This window comes from Notolepis coatsorum (genome assembly GCF_963971535.1).
Source record: "Notolepis coatsorum genome assembly, chromosome: 5".
Taxonomy (NCBI): Eukaryota; Metazoa; Chordata; class Actinopteri; order Aulopiformes; family Paralepididae; genus Notolepis; species Notolepis coatsorum.
This window is the reverse complement of record NC_140169.1, coordinates 142,166,354-142,192,634: the sequence shown is the minus strand read 5'-3', so window position 1 is coordinate 142,192,634 and position 26,281 is coordinate 142,166,354. Positions and strand designations below refer to the sequence as shown.

Genomic DNA, 26,281 nt, shown 5'->3' with positions numbered 1-26,281 from the left:
CCGGCTGGATTACTTTGATGTACAAAATATGTATTCATGAGTCTATCTGCACCAGTCGGTAATATTATTATTAATATTATATACACATCACACGTTTGATTCATACCTCTCTGGTGTCTGGCTTTGGGAAGAGAGTAGCTCATGTTCACAAATATTAATTGAAACGTCTCAGGCCATAGAAATATGTTTAATTGAGTGGCTGACTTTTGGAACCCTAGCCCAGTGGTTCTTAACATGGGGTCCGGGGACCCAAAGGGGTCATGGAGGGGGTTCCAGGGGGTCCCCAGCTAAATGGGCTGGTTGAAAAATCCACTAGTATAAGTGTATCAGCACCGGTCAGTAATATTATTTCCTACATCTCCTGTACGTTGACTTCTCGTAGTTTTCCCAGACCAGGGTGCCCACAGACATTGCAAAATGAAATTCAATGACTTTCAAGTACTTTTACAAGCAATATTTTTCATTTTAAATGGATCCGATTCACTTTTAAATGCTGTTTATTGAAAAAAAAATCTGATCCAATATTTATGGCTTAAAATCTATTTCCACCAATAAAATCTCTTGATTCAGAAATTTTTTTATCATGGATGAACAAAACTTTCAATGCGAATGGTTGATTTGAATTTCAAGGACTTTTTAAGCACCTTGTTAAAAAATTGGCTGTTTTCAAGCAATTCCAGGCCTAGACTTTTTTGTGTCAAAAATCAAGCACTGTAAGCACTTCAAGGACCTTGTGCGAACCCTGCCAGACGTACAAGCAGGATATCTCACAGTACCTGGGCTTGGTGTCACTGTACTCCTCCACTTGCCAGCCAGAGTCATCTTTGACGGGACGCATGCTGCTCTTGGTCAGTAGTGTGTGGATGGTGTCAGCGACAGCCAGGAGATCCACCTTCAATGAGACAGAAGCTATTGAATTACATTTAGATAAGATTAAAGTTTGAATGAATCCGCTGGACAAAAAAAAAGAAAAAAAAACTACACCCTCCCTGTGAAGGAGAGGCACCTTCATACAAGTGTGTAGGCTATGTCTGGTTTGTCTATATTTAACGATTCACGTGTCACAATAATTCAGCGCTACATTAATTTCAAACCTTAAACAGTAACTGGACATGTCTCATTTGTCAGTTGATTGGTGCATGTGATCTTGATTAGTTGATCAACCAAGCCTTGATTTAAAACCAGGTGTCTTCATGGTGACTTCTTTTTTCTCTCACATTTTACCTGCCAAGGGATGTTTGTAACTTGCTTTTAACACTTTCCATGCCAGCAGGGGGTGCCAGAAATAGGCGCTCGAGTGCCAACGCTGTAGTCAATGGAGGGCGATCATATTTGCGAACGCATAAACTATATCTTAAATTATGGCTATGTGTCTAATACGCCCGTCGCTTGTTTGCAGTCAACATTGTCGAAACGGATATATATTTTTTTTAATAATCGGTTCATTTCCGTTTTATACCATTTTGAAAAACGCTCGTTTTTTTTTAAACTTAAAAAAAATATATCTGCAGGAATCGCGCTTTACTGTAATACACAAAACACGTTGTAATTTTTCGGCCTATTTATGAATAATTTTCAAATAAACGCTAGATTATCGATAGTATATGTGTACTTATGCACGCTATAGAAGCGGGCTGAAATATCGATTATCTTATTTCCTGATCAGCACACAGACATATGGGACACGTTGATATATAGGTGAAAACGGCTCCGATTATCCCAAGACTGGTAAAATAGATTCCTTACCTCAGATCAGATGTTCTCCAAAAAGATTATTCCAATTCCTGATCGCCATTCGAAATATCGACCGCGTTTATTGATCCAATGCCGAGTGGTCGAAAGACATATTCCACGCTGTTCTGATGGTGGGCAATGAATGGGATCGGCTCGGATTACATGCCTGACAAGTAAAATGTGGAATCTGGACTATTTTTTTCTCATCCATTTCATTCAGTCCAATCCAATGGGGTGCAATACCATCCGGAGAGACGATAGGGGGCGGTATTTTCCCTGTTTGAGCTCAGACAGATCCCCACTGGTAACGTGAGGCTAGATTGATGAAAATAAAAATAACGATTAAAAACTAGATTTCTCGTCGGTTGACACTCAACGCATGGCATGAACTAACGAGATTTCTCGTGGCTGGCACTCAGTGTTAATCAACATTAAAAATATTCTTTTTATAGGAATGCTTGGCATCGTTTTATTTCGTTTTTAAAGCCTTGTTATACAATGCCATGCACATTTCTTGATTCTGATTGGTTGCCGGTTGTTATTTCGTATTAACACACTCCCACGTGACCCCAGAACCCGCCCACAACCGAATAACTTTTTTCCCCGAATCACTCCGCCGCTCATTGTTTTTATGAATGAAACAAAGATGGCGGACAATAATCTTTATGAATGGATGTATTGATTTAGTCATAACGACTCATTCAAAAAAAGATAAAGTCACCTGGAATATGTTAGTTGTTTACACAATGTTGGATTATGTAATTAGTTTGTCATGACTCATTGTAAAACTAAATATAATTCACGGGGGGGTTCTGAGGGGAGTGACCACTGGCTGACAGTGCTCTGTCTCGGGTGCCGGTGTTGTGCCGAATCAGACTCCCCCTCGGGTGAACGTGCATACACTCCAACAGCCTACCCAGCATGTAATACGTTCTTTGTTAGAATGGTGCATAGATTGCAGAAATACGGGAACGTTTTGATTATATTTAAAAGGCTTTGACATTGTAAAAACTAAATAAGTGGAGTTTTGAAGCTGTAAGCAGAATACAAGTCAAAGGAACACCCACGATATAGTGTTCTTCCCCCTTCCTACTGTATAAGAAAGAATTAAAAACGCATTGCAAGGAGAACAGAGGTTATTTGTTGAGTTTATGCGTACATACAAAACCCTTGCAATAAATGTGTCTTGAATGAAAAACATACATAGCACCTAATGCTGCTCTGGATACAGGTAGTAGCATATATATCGTGCGGGTGTTCCTATGACTTGTATTCTGCTTACAGCTTTGAAACTCCACTTATTTCATTTTACAATGTCAAAGCCTTTTAAATATAATAAAAACGTCCCCGTATTTCTGTCCGCTTTATCGTTTTATGACAAGACATATGATAGAGTGTATGCGCCAATAATAACGAGTTGAGTTCTAACAAAGAACGTATTACATGCTGGGTAGGCTGATAAGAGTAAATGTGCGTCCACGCGAGGGGGAGTCGGATTCTGGCAGGGAGTCCGAATTCGGCACAACGTTATTTCGTATAACACACTCCACGTGACCCCAGAACCTCAATGTAAATAAACAGTAATCACCCTACAAAAGGTTCTGAGAATTCTGTTCCAGCTAAGAGGCAAAATAACGACAGATACTTTTTTCACAAACTGCACTATAACCGGGAATGTTACCATCAATGTAAATAAACCATAATCACCCTACAAAAACAGTACTGTATTTGTAAATCTGGTATGTCATAAATGTATAGATGTAGCAGTACTGTCTATCTGTACGTCATGTATGTCATATATGTTAATAACATTTTCAATCAATCAAGCATGACTTCCATTGGATCTACGTTTTCTGTTTTGGGATCTACTTTTTCTGTTTTTGAATAAATCTCCATTATGCTTCAATTACTGTGTGTTTATAATAATAATAAGGTTGGGTGAATTGAGTCATTGTATAAAAGACATTACATAACTTGAAGTCGTGTGTTATAGGAATTAGATCACGTCTAGGGGGGGGGGGGGGCAAACAACCCTCCGCTACACGTCGGGCCTAACAACCACCCGTATGCGAGATCTAGTTCCTCACAGACTCTGTCGCGTGACATAATGCTTAATTTTACAAGGTATGGCCAGCCTTGTCACACTGCCTGACAAAAAAAAAGTTAACCTCCAGTGAACCTCGCCAAATAATAGAATCCCTCTAAGATCAGTGTGGGTCATACCTGGTAGTAGGGCTGGGCGATAGCGCAATTTTTTTAATTAAATCAAGATTTTTTCACACCATTCGATTTTAATCAATTATTTTCTCTTAAAAAAAAAAGAGGAAATCATTCAAATAAGCTTTGTTTTTATTTGACACAAATTATCAAACCAAGATGAATTTCCCTATTGGGATTGAAGTGCAAACCTAACTTTCACCAATCATCACTTAAAAAAAAAAAATAATAATAATAATATATATATATATAAAAGGTTACTCTTGATCAAACAAAGATGACTGTCCCTATTGGGATTAATAGTGCAATAACTTGCTTTTTCACCAAACTTCACTTAAAAAATAAAAAGGTGCCTCTTGATCATCAAATAAGAATGAATTTAATAAAGTGCAAATCTAACTTTCACCAAACATCACTTTTTGTAAAATAAAAAGGTGACCAAATTTTTTTTTTTTTTTGTTAAAATATATTTAAAAAAAATCGTCCTAAAATCATGAATTCAAATTAATCAATCAAATCGATTAATCGCCGAGCCCTACCTGGTAGGGGCTTGACGAGGGCTCCAGCAGGCCCTGGTTGATGAAGGGCCAGGCTGAAGCAAGCTGCTGGGCCGACGTCACCCCTGGCTGGAGCTGCAGGTCTACAGAGGACGACAGGTCCACAGCCACGATGGACTCCACGTCGCCAGAGGTGCTGAAGAAAGGAGGAGGCTTTACATTTACATTTAGCCAACGCTTTTATCCAAAGCGACTTACAAGTTCTGTACGACAAGTCATCAGGAAGGGCACAACTATATCAGCCGAGTAACAATGTTCATCAAAGTGTTGAGTGCTACAGTGTAGGTTAGTTTATTAGGACAAGTGCATGACAGTAAGGTTAGATACTTTTTTTCCCTTTCATTTCAGATAATGGTTGAAGAAGTGAGTCTTTAGTCGACGGCGAAAGATTGGACGGGTTTTGGCTGATTACCATTAGGCTTTAGGTTTGTATGCCGGCAACATTAGGTTCTGGTTTGTATGCTGACAACATTAGGTTCTGGTTTGTATGCCAACAACATTAGGTTCTGGTTTGTATGCTTCAAAGAGGAGTATGGAGAAGGAAAGAAAGTGCTCATGATCCAAATAATACCGCCTCATCATTGAAGCATGGTGGTGGACGGTAGTGTTATGGCGTGGGCATGTATGGCTGCCAATGGAACTGGTTCCCCAGTTGTATTTATTGATGATGTTGACTGTTGACAAATGCAGCAGGTGAATTCTGAAGTGTTTCGGAGCAATGTTATCTGCTCATATTCAGCCAAACTTATTGGAAAGCGCTTCACAGAGCAGCATACTGCGAAAGTAACCAAAGAGTTATTTTTTAAGGCAAAGAAGTGGAATATTATGCAATGGCCAAGTCACCGGACACCAATTGAGCATGCATTTCACTTGCTGAAGACAAAACTGAAGGGAAAATGTTCCAAGAACAAGCAGGAACTGAAGACGGTTGCAGTAGAGGCCTGGCAGAGCATCACCAGGGACAAAGCATAGTGTGGTGATGTCTATCCAGACTCCAGGCTGTCATCGACTGCAAAGGATTTTGCAAGTATTAAAAGTGACCATTTTATTTATGGATTGTTAGTTTGTCCCAATTTCTTTTGGTCCCTTAAAAAGGGGGGTGCACACGACGTAGAAACTGTTGTAATTCCTACACTGAATTTACCCTCAAAAGTCTGCACATCTTGATTGTTTCATTTCAAGTCCATTGTGGACAGAGCCAAAACTGTATCAATGTCCAAATATTTATGGATCCGATTATCTCTATGTCAAATAACAGTGGGTTTATAACGACAACGTGTGTCACACTGTACAGTACTGGACAGCAAGGGTTTTCCACAGTTTATTATAATACTTCTTTTCTTAACGAGCAACTCCCATTTCACAATTTCACAAGACGTGGAAGGTAGGGCTGCACGATTCTTGCTCAAATGTGAATTTTCTCTCTAAGAATTGCGATCACGATTCTCACACAATTCTTATTTTTTCAATAAAATAATTTATTGCACTCTCTTAAACAGACAACATAACATATCAAAGTGTTCGACTTAAACATAACATATATGAAAGAGCTCGACTTAAAAGTCTCTTGTAACATACAAAATAACTCGACTTAAAAGTCTCTTGTAACATACAAAATAACTCAAGTCAGAATCGTCATCATTTTAAAAAGTTAAGTAAAAAGAAAAAAGAAAAAGTTATTTTTCTTTTATGAAAAAAAGAAAATCGGCATAATTTGATCGCATAGGTTCGAGATCTTTTTTCCGATTGATCGTGCAGCCCTAGTGGAAGGAACACAGATGTATCTTCAATACTTCAAACCCTGCGTGTGGGGTTTCCCTCTCCCTCAGTCACACTCAGTCGTAGTCACAGTACCTGTTATAGGTGCAGAGTAGCGTGTGCGGAGGGAGCGCTCCGAGCAGGAGGCAGCAGCAGTGCATGGTCCTCACCAGCTCCAACAGATGGATGGCTGAGAAGACCACCATCAGCTCATGGTCCATGTTCTGATGGTGCACGTTCTGGAAACACAACAGTCAATATTAGGGCTGTCAAAAATCTTAATTCGAAATTCGTTGCAGAATTGTAGACAAGTTTGAATTCGAAGTTCAGTGTAAAAGAAATGAATAACCAAAACCTTATTATAGTTAGTTATTTTTTTTTTACCATGGTATATTTGGTACTCTTTTCAGCACAGTCTCACCTATATGACCACCAGACAGCTTTTTGAAATAATAATATTATAATAAATGTATTTATTATTATTTCTTTTTTTAATTCGAATTTCTCCCTTCAAGTTCGAATCTCGTGTTTTTATGTAAATTCAAAATTAAATTAGAAATTAGAAAATAATGCGACAGCCCTAGTCAATATACAGTCACTGCATGGTAGCATTGGGCTTAGCAAACCTAAAAACAGGTTAGAAATGATTACGTTTATATATATAAAAGAAAATTAGGGGAACTGCGCCAATTTTCATTATTAGTTATTCCTCTGGTCTGAGACGGTATGAAAATGTGTATATATATATATCATAGAGTATAAAGTCTGAAGCTGGGAATCAACTGGGAAATATTTTATAGATGACACGGAGCACCCAGGGGAATGTTCATAGGTATATTTTCTGTTTCAGAACTGAGACCACTATACAGAATAAAAGCTCATTCAGATATATATATATAAACATTCTGTGGGTCCAGACTTTATACCTATTTGACGTCACAAGTTTGATTCTTACCTCTCTGGTGTCTGGCTTTGGGAAGAGTGTATCTCATGTTCACAAATATTGATTGAACAGTCTCAGGCCATTGAAATAAACATTTTAATTGAGTGGCTTTATATAAAAAAAAAAAATGAAAAAAAGAAGAGATAAGTCTGACCTTTGGAACCCTAGCCCAGTGGGTCTCAACATGGGGTCCAGGGACCCAAAGGGGTAATGGAGGGGGTTCCAGCTAAATGGAGACTGGTTCAAAAGTCCACTAGTATAAGAGTAACTCAGCGATTAGCAAAAATAAATCCGACTTTTTTTCAGGCCAAGTCATATTCTTATTTTAACCTCCACTGTATATTTTATTTAATAGCGTTAGCGTTTTAAGGGAACTCGATTATTTTGAACATCTTTTCCATTGCCAGTTTGCTTTTACGTAGTATCAATGCTGTTTTCAATTTGACTTTTTGCAAGGGTTGACTCTGACTTTGTCATACAAATAATCAACTTTTTAGTGCACGTTTTTATTTACATTGCAACAACTGAACAAGCTTATGACTTGAACAAGGAACTAAACCAGGGAAACAGTGCAATAATACCTATAAATAAGGCTATAAATAGTATTTAATGTTTTCATAAGCGTAAAGATACAAGGTTAACAGTTAGATTAAAGGTCCCCCATCTTATAAATGGCCTTTTTCAGTGGTTTGCATTGTTTTCTAGCAATGTGGGGTTGTACCAACACTGACTAGATGTGAAATTCTCATTCAGTCCCATTCCTCCAGTTCAGTTGAGACACTAAACCAAGCCATTCGAATTTACGCGGATCTGTGACGTGTAAGAATTCTCATCTGCATACCTAACCCCTTCTGTGGTTGTAGCCACCGCCCACAATCAACAATTCGAGGAAGTTAGTGTAACATTGAAGTTATAACCAAAACGGAGCGAGTGGAAATAATGCGGAAGCGGTTTCCCTGTCAGACACTTGCACTTCCTCAAAAGAGAGAGAGAGAGAGAGAGGGAGAGAGGGGAAAGACAGATAGAGAGGCATACAGTGAGAGTCTCGGAGCGATCTCTCCCGTCTCTCCCCCTGCTTTTGACACTTGCGACTCGAGCCGCACACGCGCGCTCTCGGAGCAATCTCTCCTCTCTCTCTCTCCATCTCCCTCTCTCTTCCCCAAAGTTATCTGCCAGTGCAGGTGGGTGACTGTCACTCAAAGCGCATTGCGAATATGGGGGCGGAGCCCAGCCAAAAACTGCTTGGAATCTGGCAGGGCAGAAAGTGGTGCACCAAAGTACTTGACAAAACAATGAATTTTATTGAAAAAGACTTACAGATGTGTTCCATAGACTCACAGGAATAGTGTAAAATGTATCCCTGGTAACTACACTGCTCTCTCCTCCGTTATCCCTGGTAACTACACTGCTCTCTCCTGTTATCTCTGGTAACTACACTGCTCTCTCCTCCGTTATCCCTGGTAACTACACTGCTCTCTCCTGTTATCCCTGGTAACTACACTGCTCTCTCTCCTCAGTTATCTCTGGTAACTACACTGCTCTCTCCTGTTATCTCTGGTAACTACACTGCTCTCTCCTGTTATCTCTGGTAACTACACTGCTCTCTCTCCTCAGTTATCTCTGGTAACTACACTGCTCTCTCCTGTTATCTCTGGTAACTACACTGCTCTCTCTCCTCCGTTATCCCTGGTAACTACACTGCTCTCTCCTGTTATCTCTGGTAACTACACTGCTCTCTCCTGTTATCTCTGGTAACTACACTGCTCTCTCTCCTCCGTTATCCCTGGTAACTACACTGCTCTCTCCTGTTATCCCTGGTAACTACACTGCTCTCTCTCCTCCGTTATCCCTGGTAACTACACTGCTCTCTCCTGTTATCTCTGGTAACTACACTGTTCTCTCCTGTTATCTCTGGTAACTACACTGCTCTCTCCTGTTATCTCTGGTAACTACACTGCTCTCTCCTGTTATCCCTGGTAACTACACTGCTCTCTCCTGTTATCTCTGGTAACTACACTGCTCTCTCCTGTTATCCCTGGTAACTACACTGCTCTCTCCTCCGTTATCTTATGGAATTCTGGACTAAATATGTAACGACATATGTCTTCTCGGATGGGGTTGCTGACGACAGTGGTTCAGGAGGTAGAGCAGTTGTCTGGTAATCCAGAGGTTACTGGTTAGATTCCCGCCCCTCCTGGGCAGCATGTTTGTCGAATTGTCCTTGATCAAGACACTTAACCCCTAACTGCTCCCGATGAGTAGGTTGGCACCTTGCATCACCCTGCCGTCGGCGTGTGTGTGTGTCTGGAGTGAATGGCTCAAATGTGAGGAACCAATTGTAAAGCGCTTTGGATAAAAAGCTGCTATATAAATCCACCATTTAAAAATATCTTATCAAGTGGGGGTCCTCGGCCAATTAGCCTACATATGAATTTGGGGGTCCTTTTGAGAACGGCTGCCCTGGCCCCATTTCCTAACCCATGCATTTTCCAATGATGCAAGACTGAACACCATTTAGGGGGGAAAACGGAAAGAGACAGTGGTGGCTGGAACTCACCAAGAATCTCGGCGGCTCGTCCACCTTGTAGACAGTGACACAGCCGTCGGGGAAGGCATAGCAGCTGAGGTCGGGGTGGGCGTGTGCCTGGGGGTGGGCGGGTTGGGGGTTCCCTGCCGGTGGCTGCCTCGCCCGACAGCCTATGTAGAAGTCCCAGGGCACTGTGGAGCTCTCCACCTGTACATTGTACGTTATATCATATTACATGATTATATAATATTATAATTCATTTGTATATTATATTAAACTATATTTACACTATATACTATTATATATATCATGTACTATATATCTCATATATCGTGTACTACTATATATCTCATATCACATTATATGCGTTGTATACACTATTATATACTGCAGGTATATGTGTACTATATGCATGTACTGTAATGTGTACTATATGCATGTACTACAGTTGCAATCAAAATTATTCAACCCCCATTGCATATTGGGCTTTTTGGCAAACATTTTAAATTGTCAGCCGTTTGCAATAAACAAAGTAGACAAGAACAGTTTAAATAGTTAAATTAAATGAAGTTTTTTTTTAATCAAAATTCAACACAAAATGCTACCTTTAATCACTACTGCAGTCTCAAAATTATTCAACCCCCTCTCTCAAGATTATTCAACCCCCTGTCTCAAGCACACCTGGTGCAACTAATCAAGGGCAATTAGTTCAAGTGTGCTTGAGATGGAACACATAAATACTTGGACTGGCTAGGGGCTTGTTGAGTGACGTTTGATAATGCATGTTAGAAATTATGGCTAAGTCAAAAGAATTGTCCAAAAGGTTCAGAGAAGAGATAATTCCCTTGCACAAACAAGGAAAATGATAAAAAAATATAGCAAAAGCACTGAATGTTCCTAGAAATACAGTTGGAAGCATAGTTCGCAAGTTCAAAGTTAAAGGAACAATGGCTACACTACCTGGACGTGTCAGAAAAGAGGACGCTATCAGTGGCTGACACCAGATTGCTGAAGAGGCAAGTGGTCAAAAACCCTCGAGTGACTGCAAAGGACCTGCAGCAAGACTTGGTGGCAGCAGGCACTGAGGTTTCAGTTTGCACAGTAAGGCGCATACTAAACACTGAAGGGTTCCATGCCCGGACTCCAAGACGTACACCACTACTGACCCAAAAGTACAAGAAAAGTCGTCTCAAATATGTTCAAAACAATATAAATAAGCCACAGCGGTTTTGGAGTTCTGTTCTGTGGAGCGATGAAACAAACTGAAAAGAACACCCTGCCTACAGTGAAGCATGGTGGTGGCTCAGTGATGCTCTGGGGCTGCTTTGCCGCCTCTGGCACTGGAAACCTGCAGTGTGTGGGGGGCATCATGGATTCAGTCAAGTATCAGGAAATCATAGGAGGAAACGTCATGCCGTCTGTGATGAAGCTGAAGCGTGGGCGTCATTGGACCTTCCAACAGGACAATGATCCCAAGCATACCTCAAAGTCAGAAGAAGAAATGGCAGATTTTTAGAGTGGCCATCAGAGTCACCCGACTTGAACCCCATAGAGAATCTCTGGTGGGATTTGAAGAAGGCAGTTGCAAAACGCACACCAAAGAATATCACTGAACTGGAGGCTATTGCCCATGAGGAATGGGCTAAGATTCCTCAGGAACGCCGTCAGAAGCTAGTGTCTGGCTATGCATCACGTTTGCAGCAGGTTATGACAGCAAAAGGGTGCTCTACTAAGTACTGAAGATGCTTGTCATGAAGGGGTTGAATAATTTTGAGACTGCAGTAGTCATCCAAATTAAACACAAAATGCTACTTTTAATAACAACCCCTGTAATATTAGTTTCATTAAACAACTTAAGCAGTTCTTGTGTAATTTGTTTATGGAAATTGTATATTTTGCCAAAAAGCCCAATATGCAATGGGGGTTGAATAATTTTGATTGCAACTGCATGTATGTAAATGTCAAAAATATAAAAATAACTGAACCTGCATTCAAACCAGGAGAGGAAATAGAGTTTGGCTTGCTTACCTGTAGGTGTAGGTGTGTGTTTGTGGGTGGGTGGGCTGCTAAACAGTTCAAGTATTCACTACCTTCTGGCTTACCTTCATAACAACATTAGTCCCAACAGCAATGCCTTGATAGATGGAGAAGTTCTCACCATCTGCAATCTTACAAAAGATGTGGAAGATCTCGCTCCCTTTGATAGAAAAAATACGTTATACATTACATAAAGTATAATTCAGAATAAAAGCAAAAGCAAATCAACAATTACGTTATGATTGATTTTTCACACACGTCTCAATTGATGGGGGCTGATGACCATCAGAAGCCGAGAGATGATAAAGTGCCCACTATCATGGTACAGTTGTAAGACGACGTCCATTAAAATTGTGCAGCACTGTGTAAAATGTATATGGAAAATGCTGGTCTCTAGTTTGTATGTAGTGTTGGGGGAGGAGTCATGTCAATGGGCTCTAGTTTGTATGTAGTGTTGGGGAGGGGTTATGCTATGGGTGGCCCCATTCCGTCATTGACCCATGATTTAATATAATAAGGCCCGTCCAAAAAAATCATGAACACAAAATGCCCAAAAATTTATAAAGTTTAACGCTCTAACTCCACAAACCATAGTTCAGTCTATTCACATGTTTTCAGCAACATGTACACATGTAGTTAGTATGTACCTATCAGGAGCTCACTGTGCAACATGTAGTTAGTATGTACCTATCAGGAGCTCACTGTGCAACATGTAGTTAGTATGTACCTAGCAGGAGCTCACTGTGCAACATGTAGTTAGTATGTACCTAGCAGGAGCTGTGCAACATGTAGTTAGTATGTACCCATCAGGAGCTCACTGTGCAACATGTAGTTAGTATGTACCTATCAGGAGCTCACTGTGCAACATGTAGTTAGTATGTACCTAGCAGGAGCTGTGCAACATGTAGTTAGTATGTACCCATCAGGAGCTCACTGTGCAACATGTAGTTAGTATGTACCTATCAGGAGCTGTGCAACATGTAGTTAGTATGTACCTATCAGGAGCTCACTGTGCAACATGTAGTTAGTATGTACCTATCAGGAGCTGTGCAACATGTAGTTAGTATGTACCTATCAGGAGCTGTGCAACATGTAGTTAGTATGTACCTATCAGGAGCTCACTGTGCAACATGTAGTTAGTATGTACCTAGCAGGAGCTCACTGTGCAACATGTAGTTAGTATGTACCTAGCAGGAGCTGTGCAACATGTAGTTAGTATGTACCTAGCAGGAGCTGTGCAACATGTAGTTAGTATGTACCCATCAGGAGCTCACTGTGCAACATGTAGTTAGTATGTACCTAGCAGGAGCTGTGCAACATGTAGTTAGTATGTACCTATCAGGAGCTCACTGTGCAACATGTAGTTAGTATGTACCTAGCAGGAGCTCACTGTGCAACATGTAGTTAGTATGTACCTAGCAGGAGCTCACTGTGCAACATGTAGTTAGTATGTACCCATCAGGAGCTCACTGTGCAACATGTAGTTAGTATGTACCTATCAGGAGCTCACTGTGCAACATGTAGTTAGTATGTACCTATCAGGAGCTCACTGTGCAACATGTAGTTAGTATGTACCCATCAGGAGCTCACTGTGCAACATGTAGTTAGTATGTACCTAGCAGGAGCTCACTGTGCAACATGTAGTTAGTATGTACCCATCAGGAGCTCACTGTGCAACATGTAGTTAGTATGTACCTATCAGGAGCTCACTGTGCAACATGTAGTTAGTATGTACCTATCAGGAGCTCACTGTGCAACATGTAGTTAGTATGTACCTAGCAGGAGCTGTGCAACATGTAGTTAGTATGTACCTAGCAGGAGCTGTGCAACATGTAGTTAGTATGTACCCATCAGGAGCTCACTGTGCAACATGTAGTTAGTATGTACCTAGCAGGAGCTGTGCAACATGTAGTTAGTATGTACCTATCAGGAGCTCACTGTGCAACATGTAGTTAGTATGTACCTAGCAGGAGCTGTGCAACATGTAGTTAGTATGTACCTAGCAGGAGCTGTGCAACATGTAGTTAGTATGTACCCATCAGGAGCTCACTGTGCAACATGTAGTTAGTATGTACCTAGCAGGAGCTGTGCAACATGTAGTTAGTATGTACCTATCAGGAGCTCACTGTGCAACATGTAGTTAGTATGTACCTATCAGGAGCTGCAACATGTAGTTAGTATGTACCTAGCAGGAGCTGCAACATGTAGTTAGTATGTACCTATCAGGAGCTCACTGTGCAACATGTAGTTAGGTACCTAGCAGGAGCTCACTGTGCAACATGTAGTTAGTATGTACCTATCAGGAGCTGTGCAACATGTAGTTAGTATGTACCCATCAGGAGCTCACTGTGCAACATGTAGTTAGTATGTACCTATCAGGAGCTGCAACATGTAGTTAGTATGTACCTATCAGGAGCTCACTGTGCAACATGTAGTTAGTATGTACCTATCAGGAGCTGTGCAACATGTAGTTAGTATGTACCTAGCAGGAGCTCACTGTGCAACATGTAGTTAGTATGTACCTATCAGGAGCTCACTGTGCAACATGTAGTTAGTATGTACCTAGCAGGAGCTCACTGTGCAACATGTAGTTAGTATGTACCTAGCAGGAGCTCACTGTGCAACATGTAGTTAGTATGTACCTAGCAGGAGCTCACTGTGCAACATGTAGTTAGTATGTACCTAGCAGGAGCTCACTGTGCAACATGTAGTTAGTATGTACCTATCAGGAGCTCACTGTGCAACATGTAGTTAGTATGTACCTAGCAGGAGCTCACTGTGCAACATGTAGTTAGTATGTACCTAGCAGGAGCTCACTGTGCAACATGTAGTTAGTATGTACCTAGCAGGAGCTCACTGTGCAACATGTAGTTAGGTACCTAGCAGCAGTTCACTGTGCAACATGTAGTTAGTATGTACCTAGCAGGAGCTCACTGTGCAACATGTAGTTAGTATGTACCTAGCAGGAGCTGTGCAACATGTAGTTAGTATGTACCTAGCAGGAGCTCACTGTGCAACATGTAGTTAGGTACCTAGCAGCAATTCACTGTGCTCCTCCACCGTGGGCATGGGAGTGGACAGCGAGTGGTAGTTGGAGAGCGCACCGACATTTATTTCATCCAGCAAACGCCTCCTCACATCCAGGGCACAAGGATCTTCACTCAAATTGGCTGAAATTTAAGGGGGGAAAAAAGTTCTTTAATGAATCTTATTGAATCGGGCGACCATTAACCACATTTCCTATCCATGTCACTCATCGCATTTAAAAAAAAAAGGTGGCATAAAATGTTTTATTTAAACAGTGTATTAACACATAGGGGCCAAATGGCTCAGGAGGTAGAGCGGTCGCCTGGTAAGCGGAAGGTTCCCGGTTAGATTCCAGCTCCTCCTGGTAGCGTGTCGAAGTGTCCTAGAGCAAGACACTTAACACTTTCCGTGCCAGCAGGGGGAGCCAAAAATAGCGCTCGAGTGCCAACGCTCTATTCAATGAGAGAGCGATCACATTTGCGAACACATAAACTATATCTTAAATTATGGTCTAATACGCCCGTCGCTTATCAATGACTTGTTTGCAGTCAACATTGTCGAAACGAATATATATAATTTATTATATATATATATATATTTTTTTTTTTTTATAATCGGTTCATTTCCGTTTTATACCATAAGTATAAATATACCATAAAAATAAGATTCTGCAGGAATCGCGCTTTACTAGAATACACAAAACACGTTGTAATTTGTCTGCCTATTTATGAAACGTTTTCAAATAAACGCTAGATTATCGATAGTATATGTGTACTTATGCACGCTATAGAAACGGGCTGAAAAATCGATTATCTTATTTCCTGATCAGCACACGCACACTCACATATGGCACACGCTGATGTAAGAGCTCTGATTATCCCAAGACTGGTAAAATAGATTCCTTACCTCAGATCAGATGTTCCCCAAAAAGATGATTCCAATTCCTGATCGCCATTCCAAATATCGATCGCGTTTATTGATCCAACGCTGGGTACGGAAATACATAATCCACGCTGTTCTGAGGGTGGGCAATGACTGGGATCGTCTCCGGTTACATGCGTGACAAGTAAAATGTGGATTCCAGACTATTTTTTTTCCCATCCATTTCATTCAGTCCAATCCAATGGGGTGCAATACCATCCGGAGACGATAGGGGGCGGTATTTTCCCTGTTCGAGCTCAGACAGATCCCCACTGGTAACGTGAGGCTAGATTGATGAAAAATTAAGGAATTAGATAAAAAGAATTACGATTGAAAACAAAATTTCTCGTCGGTTGGCACTCAACGCATGGCATGAACTAACGAGTTTCTCGTGGCTGGCACTCAAAGTGTTAACTTAACTCATTCAGCGCTAGGGGTCGTTGTTTACCTTCTGGGTAGAATGCCATCGCTTTGTTCAATGGGGAGAAAGCCAAACTTGCGAGTGCTTAAAATATATGAAATATTATAGCTATGGATCTAATAACACCGTAGATTGTCAGTGAGTTGCTTCTGGTGAACATGCAAAAAACAGATTGTTTTTTCATCCGTACATTTCCGTTTTTGAATACGAGTATAGTTTGGGTGATTCTTAGTAATCCCAGGAAAAGATGTGAAAATAGCCCTTTAGTGAAATCCAGTTATCACTAGGGTTGGGCATCATTTGGATTTGAACGATTCCGGTTACGATTCCTGTTCTAAACGATTCTCGATTCAGATTATTTGAGGTGCAGGTCAAAACAGGTCACAGCTTATTTCGCAGGAGATTTAATTTTTTTTTGAAAAATTTAAAAATGTTCTCATTGCCCGATTATCGAATCTTCCTGAAATCAACGCTAGATTATCGTTATTATTCTTCCTCATGCACGCATGAAATGGGGCTTGTAGCGGGGGGCTCCCCCCCCCCCCCCCCCCACACAGTCCACACAGACAGCTTCGATCGCGGGAGAAAAAAAATCAGATCAACGCAAGATTGGATAGATAGTGTCCTTACCTCATCTATGATGTAATGCAAAAAGAATAATCCAATTATCTGATCGCCATTCCAAGTACTGGTCATGGAGGTCCGCCCCACGTCCTCCGGCATTGCATATGAACGGGGGGGGGGGGCTAGTTGATGTATCGTTGTAAGCGGTTGTCCCGCCGGAGTATTTAAACCCTGCCTGCACGGCACGGCCCAGAAAACAAACTACATCGTTTCAAATGGAGTGCAATAGCGGCCGAATGAGTTAAGAGGGCGGTATTGACCGTCTGCCAGCTCAGACACATTCAGAACAGTATGCACAGGCTGCCCCGATGAATTATGAATGGCAATAGCGAATAAAATAAAACAATTAAAACCCGACTTTTCTCGTGATTGGCGCTCAACGCATGGCGAGTTAACCCGACTTTTCTCGTTATTGGCGCTGAATTAGTTAAAACCTCAACTTCTCCCAATGAGCAGGTCGGCACCTTGCATGGTTGCCTCCACGGTCGGTGTGTGAATGTGTGAGTGAATTTGAGGCATAAGTTATAAAGTGCTTTGAACTTTAACACACCATTTATTACTCAAATAATTGCACTACATCTCTACCTCATTTATTTGCATTTTTGTACTTTAGTTTTGTATATTTTGTATAGAGTATAGTCTTTATTCTTTTAACTGTATGAAGCACAATGTCAGGAGGCTCATACAGAACCAAGCATTTCACTGTAATGTACATGTACCTTATACTGTATGTGACAAAACAAAACTTGATAAAAGCAGTTATATAAAATGCAGTCCATTTCCATAGTAGCCCAGTAGCTGAAGACTCACTGGGAGAGAAGACTCACTGGGAGAGGTATAGGAACACTATCACCGACATCTAAGAAGGGAACGGCCCTTCTAAGGTTTCTCCCCTCCACATTGCCTGTGGTGCTTTTTTCCTATTGCTTGATTTTTTGTGAGTTTTTCCATACCTTCACGTGGGGTATGTCTGGGAGTGTTGCATTAATTTATTTTACATTCTATTTAGGATTTTCTGGTGTTTTTCGAGCCCAGCGCTCCACATTGCTTTCAGTTTAGCTGGTCGTCCGTACTAATACACATTGGCCGTATTAGGGGGTGGGAAACTGATGGGTGGGGATCGGGCGTTGTGGACAGCGACTCCTACAGGTCGGTTGGTGCGCCTGCGCAGTAGAATCAGGAAGTGTCGGGGGCAGCGTGAGCCTCCCACGCGTTACTCCTCGCCACTGAGAGATCGAGCTGCGCAGGTGAAAAGATGAGACTGCTGTTACCTCAAGTACCGGAGGGGACTTGTGCTATGTATGACTTAGTCCACATTGCAGCCGGCTTGTGGGAGGCAAGAAACAGCGTCCGTGACAGCGGAGGGTTGAATTGGATGATACGAAATTGGGATGGGAGAAAATATAGAAAATGGGAGAAAAAGTGGATCCAAAAAAAAAAAAGGATTTTGTCTTAGATTTATTGTGATGTTTCTTCTTGATTCGTTTAAAGAAGACATGTCCGGCCCATGGGGACATTGACGTGTGTTGTCAGTAGGGGTGGGAATCACCAGTTTCATCATGATACGATACGATATCGATTCTTTGGACAACGATATGATATTTGCCGATATCACAAAGTCTCTCACGATACAATACGATACGATTAGATTCAGGTGCCTGCGATCGATATGAGATGATATCATATGCCCATTTAACACAATCAGTAACATTTAGATCAACAAAAAAAATGTAATGAAAATATCATTTGACATTTGTATTTTTGAGCTCTTCCAGACATTTAAAGGAAAATCAATCTATTGTTTTTAATACAAATAGACCTCCTGTTCACTGTAAAGTGCCACGTTTTTATATATTGAGCTTTAAACTTTAAGCTACATTTTTTGGAACTCAAAACTCACAACCTCCCTCTCCCAAACCGTTCCTACAACAATTTGTTGATGTTGCATGATCATGTATAGGCCTACATTTATTATGTATTATATTGTTTATGTTTAAATAACATTTAAACATCAAACTTCTCTGACCTCATCTGGTCTTTCCAAAGACGCGCGCACACACACACACACAGAAAGGGAGAATGCTATGCTGTAACATCTACACACACGGAGCTACTGCTGTTGTTCTTGGGCGGATATGAGACTCGCCACAGGATTTTCAAAATAAGAGTATCGATATGAATCGATCTTATTACATCGCATCGATCCGATTCGATTGTTGATAATTACATCGATGTATCGATCTGGATCGATGTATCGTCCCACCCCTAGTTGTCAGGTCCTTAAAAAATAAATTTGATTCGATTTGATTTGAGAGGACTCACTGGGAGAGGCCTCGTGTTCCTGGGGGCTCTCCTCCAGGCGGCTGAGGTGGGTCATCTTGCCCACAGACTGAGTACCCTGAGAGGACAGGGAAGCCATGGAGTCCACGGAGCTTGACGCCTCCAGGCTGGCCTCGTAGATGGAGCTGAGCTTCCTTAGCGGACCCGCCGTGGACGGGGTGACGGCGGGCGCCGTGCTTTTCGCCAGGGCGCGGAGGTCCTGCGTCAGCGCCCCGACGTCCGGCGAGGAGTTCGCCGGGCGGCTCGCCAGGCCGGCACACGGGGTCGACGCCAGCTTGGCGGCGCGGGCGAAGTCTTTGGTGTCGTCCGGGCTAGAGCTCAGGCTCATGTTCCGGTGAGCGTACGCCACAGGCTCCTCGCTCAGGGACTCCGGAAAGCTCTGGAAACGGAGAAGGACACTTTTTTTAGAACCGTATATAGTCATCTTTATTTTAGTCTTTTTTATCTTATTTTATTCTTATTCTATGCTAATTTTATTGTATTTATATTATTGGAAGCTGCCATGGTCGAGGGAGCACAACAAATTGAATTTCACTCTTTCTTGCTGTAAGGTACTGAAATATGTGACAATAAAGGAATCTGAAAAGACAGCAGAACGGTAAGGAAGTGGCTCGGGAGGGGCGACAGTGGGTCGGGAGGTAGAGCGGTCGTCTGGTAATCTGGAGGTTCCCGGTTCGATTTCGAAGTGTCCTTGAGCAAGACGCTTAACCCCTAACTGCTCCCGATGAGCAGGTTGGCACCTTGCATGGTCGCCTCCGCCGTCGGTGTGTGAATGGGTAAAATGTTTTATGATGCCTATGTATGGCGATATCTGTTCACATATCGTCGCATTCTTAAAATAATGGCTGAAGTAACCTTTTGAGGAAAATTATGTTTTTGCCTGAGTCATCACTTGCTGACCACCTCTGGTAGTTGCCTACATCCTTAATTGAAAAGATCAGGCTGTTCCTACCCAGGTGTGCGATGATGAATACATATAATATTCTATATTTGGTTTAAGTTTCTCAAAACATGGAAATATGACATAAGCCATTATTTTAAGAAGGTAACCGTATGCAAAATCCCATTCAATAGATGTCCACTGCATTGAAACGCATGGTAACACCAAGTGTGATATCAAACCAATAAATAGTAAAATAGTGCCTCAAATATTTCAGATAAATTATTTGGAGAAATGAGTTTATGTGCTGTACAGCTCAATATATTAACTTGACATTAATTGCCCAGCCATTATCATGATACAGACAAAACCAAAATTTGATGAGCAGCAGTATCTTAGTACTTTTATCATGTCTATTTTATTCTATTATTATTTGTATCTTTTGCACAATCGGAGCGGGCATGGCCACCTTCATTTCACTATATGTCTTGTGTATGTATGTTTAGTTTAGTTTATTCGGATCCCCATTAGCCATTGCCACAGGCATAGGCTACTATTACTGGGGTCCACACAAATCAATACAATAAAATCAATAGACCTCAATAACCCATACAAATATTATATAATAAAATATCTAAGTTCACCAATCACACATACCCATCTTCTCAATCACCCACTATGTTACCTTAACTGACAGTGCCACTCTTTCTTGTGTGTTTTTTAAGTCTCTTTAAATTTCTTGGGTCAATGTTTTTCTTCAACCCTAGTTAGTGCAGGTGGTAAGGAATTCGATGCAGTCATGGCTCTATACATCAGTTATTTACATTGCATTTGTTCTTGGCATCTTTACAGTACATCTTTCCATTGACACATGCCTGGTGGAGTAACTGTGTCTGTTGATTGTGAATTGTATCTCGTCATATAGACAAGCAGGTTTTTTGTTCTTATATATATATATATACAGTATATTTCTAAAAAAAAACATTATGATATTTACATTTAGTCTTTGTTCTACCATTAACCATGACAGTTTTTCATGCATACTTACTATGTTTGACCTTTTCCTACAATTCAGAGCAAGGCTCGCTGCTTTGTTCTGTGTCATTTCTCTTCCAGTACTTCCCCAGATCACCGGACAGTAATCCAGATGTGAAAGGATCAGAGCCTGGATAACATGGATCACTGACTCTGGAGTTGGAGTTAGGAATTCTGCACATCTTCTAATTAAACCTAGCCCTCTCCCCATCTTTTTTGTTATGTTATTTATATGCGTTGACCAGCTCAGATGACTGTCCAATGTTATACCTAGTAGCTTTGCTTCTTCTACCTGTTCAATTTCAGTTCCCCCCATCATTTTTAATTTTGGATTAGCAATTAGCATATGGTGAGAACCCATTAACACTTTCTATGCCACTCACGAGTTCTCGGATTTATAATAGTTACGTTGAAAGCCACTCACGAGATTTCTCAGATTTTTTTTTTTTTAGCGATCTGAAATCATATTGCATCACGCGAGCCTACCCTAGTCTACCCGAGAGCCGCCGGCGATCAGATGTAGAAAAAAGCGCCCCCTATCGTCTCCCAGATGACATAAGGGATTTTGGAATGGACTCAATGAAAATTGATGGGGAAAAAAATCCTGTACTCCACATTTTCCAGTCCACTGATGCAGCTGGAGTTACCAGAGTTCATTATGGATCCTCTGAGCGCCGCGGATCATGAGTTCTACTAGATCTATACACTTATCGATTTTTTTCGAATGGTGATCAGGAATTGGAATATACCAGTTGGATACCATCTGATGTCAGGTAAGGAATCTATGTTATCAGTGTTAGGATAATCAGACTTGTTTTGATTAAGATATAAGCTGTTTTGTGAAATGGGCTCTATCGGTTTCACTGTAAAATCCATGAGGAAATGAACACGGCTATTATCAGTGCGCGCCTCGAATGGGCGTGCGTGTACTAGGGCTGACCCCTATTAATCGATTAGTCGACTAATCGGTCGAAAGGAGCCGTAGTCGACTGGCCAACCTCTTAGTCAAATATAATAACAAAAGAAACAAAGCATAGAAGCGTGGCTAACGCTAATGGCACGCATACCAGAGGCTAACTGCCTACGAAAACAGGCACAGAAAGAGGATTTCACCCATCTAATGAACACACTACTAGACAAATATCAAGATGTATCCATCAGTGGACCAATTGCATGCTTTTGCAGAGGACAAGAAGCCTTCAGTCGACTCCTTCAGACATTAAGCACCCCCACAGCCCAAATGGAACGATTAAATTTTTTTTTTTTTTTTTTTAAGTCGACCAATAGTCGACTAACGGCAAATTTTGGCCAATCCTAGTCGACCATCCAAATCCTTAGTCGGGGACAGCCCTAGCGTGTAGGTATAATATTGATTATCTAGCGTTTATTTGAAAACGATTCATAAATAGTCCGACAAATATCAACGTTCTGGAATATTCCAGTAAAAGACGATTATCACAGAATGGCCCAGAATGGGCTGTTTTTTTACCTCAAAACGGGTGCTTTTCAAAATGCTCTCAAATGGAAATGAAGCGATAAAAAACCAATTTGCCTTGACAGCACTGACTGGAAAATGATTCTTTGATAAGCGACGGGCAGATTAGACACATAGCCATAATTTAAAACATAGATTAGGCGATATTAACGTTAACATTAAAGTGGATGGTGGCATTCAAGCACTAACTCTGGCGCCACCTGGTGGCACTGAAAGTGTTAAAATACACTTTGTTTTTGCTATGTTTAAAACCATTCTATTCGCTCTAATCCACTCTACTTTTTGTAGCTCTTTATTTAGTGCCACACCCAGATCTTCCACAGAGGAGGATGCCATGTACAGGGTTGTATTTGTATTGTCCACATATATAGCCACCTTCGCTTGCTCTAAAATTAACGGCAAATCATTTGTATAAATGGTGAACAACAGAGGTCCAAGGCAGCTTCCCTGCGGAATTCCATACTTAACTTTTTTCGCTTCAGATAGGCTACCGTTAAAATATACTCTCTGGTTTCTACTGTATAAGTAGCTAGTTATCCATGAAACTGACAATGAAGCAAAGCCATAGTCTTTAAGTTTCTCCAGTAGTATTTCATGAACCATGACATCAAATGCTGCACTGAACATCACTGATCCTGCTAATTTCTTTCCATCAATATCCATTAGTATGTGATGAATAAACCTCTTGAATCTTGATGAAGTATTTCAAATGCAACAAACCTTGCACATGTAGGACTGTTCAGAGATCTGCATGTGACCACCTGTGAAGGAGAACCATGGATACAAACGATTAGCCTTTCCATGCTAGAATTATGATAAAAAGAATGGCTTTTGTAATAAGAGTTTTGTAATATTATTAACAAGCAATATTTGCACAGACTGTAGTCTAAAAGATGAGCAGGTATTCAGACGTACTTTGACGAGGGTACTGGATTTTTATGCTGAGACCTCTCTCTCCGGGACGCAGGAAAACATCATCCACCATGTCCTTTTTAACTGGATGGGGGTTTCTGCAGTGGGATGAGGGGCGGGAAGGAACCAACATGGATACGATATAAATATATAATATGGATTGGAATTCCATAATAATTCCTATCAATCGAAACTAAATGGTGGCCATGCCACAGAATACTATGATTTTTTTTAAAGTTCTCAGACTTGATAAAAGGACAGACAACATCCAAAAGGTCTGCGAGAATGTGTCATAACCAGACTCACTAAAACAAGGGCTTTCCCTAAACAAATGCATAGGGGGTGCAGCGCCACAATGACAATGCACCAGCAAGTGTTTAAAAAATATATATTTCTTTTTTAATGTTTGACTTTTTTAAAAGCCTAGCTTTTTTTTTGCAATGAAAGCTTGGGGCCAGCTTAGAAACAGATGCATCATTATCCAATATGCGATTGCTCTGTCCTCTGTTCCACCGAGTGTGTGTGTTTGCATGCATTTTCATGTTATACTATTGTACAACCTTAAAACACTACTTAAATAACTTATGGAACCATGTTTTAGCCATTTTATTGAAATTATATTTTTTAAGTTGCAGGAAATTACAGCGTTTGTTTTGCCTCCCGACTGGGGGCTCAGCCCCCCTCCGGACCACCCCCTAGTTGTGACTCTGCACCATCTTCTTGTTTGTAAATCCTGGGGAAAGCCCTGAAAACCTTTTATACATCTTTGTAACTTATAAACAAAATACATTAAAAACTGTGTTCTGTACCGGATTTCTAAGCACTTTGAAAGCCATTTAAAGGAAAACTCCAACATTTTGGGAAATTAGCTTATTTAACATCTTCCCTGGAGTTAGACAAGAAGATACATACCTTTTTTGTCTCTGTGCGTGCATTTAGCTTAGGGAACAGTCGCTCCGTTAGCATAGCTTAGCTTCATCACTGGAAGTGAGGCAGGACAGTAGCCTGACGTTCCCTACAGGTTTGTTGATATTCTCATTCCTTCAAAGGATCCGAACCGATTGAAGTTTATAGATACCATGACTTAAAATCCTCTTACCTTGACGATTAAAAGCCTCCCCAATTTAGAAAACAGTAATCCAATGGCTGGTATTAATAATATACTACTAACTACTGGACGCTCGGAGCTAACGCAGAACAGGATGGTAAAGCAAATATAATGACTTCCTTTCTGGGGTTTTCAAAATAAAAGTGCGATGTTTATAGCAGCGGAAAATGTTTATTTTGTACATTATCTAACGTTAACACAAACCTAAACTAACGTTACAACTAACCTAAAGTTAGTTTATTAGTATATTATCAATACCAGCCATTGGATTACTGTTTTCTAAATTGGGGAGGCTTTTAATCATCAAGGTAAGAGGATTTTAAGTCATGGTATCCATAAACTTCGGTTCGGATCCTTTGAAGGAATGAGAATATCAACAAACTTGTAGGGAACGTCAGGCTACTGTTCCCAAAGCTAAATGCACGCACAGAGACAAAAAAGGTATGTATCTTCTTGTCTAACTCCAGGGAAGATGTTAAATAAGCTAATTTCCCAAAATGTTGGAGTTTTCCTTTAAGGAAACGGGAAACATGCATACAACTACAGTGTTTTGTGGCTCTCTTGCAGACTTGAAAGTGTGTTTATTACCCAGGTGGCTCAGATCCAGGCTGAAAGTGTGTTTATTACCCAGGTGGCTCAGATCCAGGCTGAAAGTGTGTTTATTACCCAGGTGGCTCAGATCCAGGCTGAAAGTGTGTTTATTACCCAGGTGGCTCAGATCCAGGCTGAAAGTGTGTTTATTACCCAGGTGGCTCAGATCCAGGCTGAGACTCATCATAGATCTGGAAGGGCACAGTGTGCTGCTGCCTCTGTGGCTCCGTGGTCATCATGGGAGAGTCCGTTTCAGCCTCCGACATGCTCACATGCTGCCCAGCCTGGAGGTAAAACATTAAGACCATACCGGTATGGTGTTAGACCAAGCTTATATCGATCTCCTGGTCATGTTAACAAAAGAGGTACTGTGATAGACCAAGCTTATATCCATCTCCTGGTCATGTTAACAAAAGAGGTACTGTGATAGACCAAGCTTATATCCATCTCCTGGTCATGTTAACAAAAGAGGTACTGTGATAGACCAAGCTTATATCCATCTCCTGGTCATGTTAACAAAAGAGGTACTGTGATAGACCAAGCTTATATCCATCTCCTGGTCATGTTAACAAAAGAGGTACTGTGGGGCGGTCAGGTGGCGTAACGGAGATTGCGTTCGTCACCGACCCCGGAGCGGCTGGATTCGCCTGTTCGAATCCAGCTCACAGCTCCGGGGTTGTCACCAGCTTGGCTGGCCGTTCACACTAATACAATTGGCAGTATTAGAGGGTGGGAGAAGCTGGCGGGGTGGGTCCGGGTCGTTGTAAACAGCGACTCCTACAGTTCGGTCGGGGCGCCTGCTAAGCGCGGATAGGATCTAAGGGGGGTAGTGTGATCCTTCCACACGCTACGCCCTCTCAGTGAGAGTCCGCGCTGCCAGGTGAAAAGAAGCGGTTGATTGGCTGGACGTGTGTCGGAGGAAGCACGTGATAGCCTCCACTCTCCCAGACCGACTGTGGGGGGTAAGTGCGCAGCGACCAGGAAGGGGATTGGGAATTGGCATAACGACTAACATTGGGATGGGAGAAAATCGGAGAAAAAAAAAAAGAAAAAAAAAAGAAAAAAAAAAGAGGTACTGTGATAGACCAAGCTTATATCCATATCCTGGTCATGTTAACAAAAGAGGTACTGTGATAAACCAAGCTTATATCTAT

General features: G+C 41.3%; 1 protein-coding gene across 1 annotated transcript in view; it reads right to left on the bottom strand.

The window, feature by feature from the left end:
- LOC311228764 (mitotic checkpoint serine/threonine-protein kinase BUB1 beta-like) overlaps nt 1-26,281 on the bottom strand; it is a 44,200-nt gene that overhangs the window by 1,645 nt on the left and 16,274 nt on the right. The window contains exons 9-18 of the mRNA XM_084314705.1: nt 25,281-25,411; nt 23,432-23,526; nt 23,237-23,277; nt 19,089-19,485; nt 14,806-14,943; nt 11,839-11,933; nt 9,767-9,943; nt 6,363-6,505; nt 4,491-4,644; nt 777-892 (exon numbers count right to left, since the gene is read on the bottom strand). Of these exons, the coding sequence (XP_084170831.1) occupies nt 777-892; nt 4,491-4,644; nt 6,363-6,505; nt 9,767-9,943; nt 11,839-11,933; nt 14,806-14,943; nt 19,089-19,485; nt 23,237-23,277; nt 23,432-23,526; nt 25,281-25,411 (1,487 nt within the window). The remainder of the gene's footprint in view (nt 1-776; nt 893-4,490; nt 4,645-6,362; nt 6,506-9,766; nt 9,944-11,838; nt 11,934-14,805; nt 14,944-19,088; nt 19,486-23,236; nt 23,278-23,431; nt 23,527-25,280; nt 25,412-26,281) is intronic.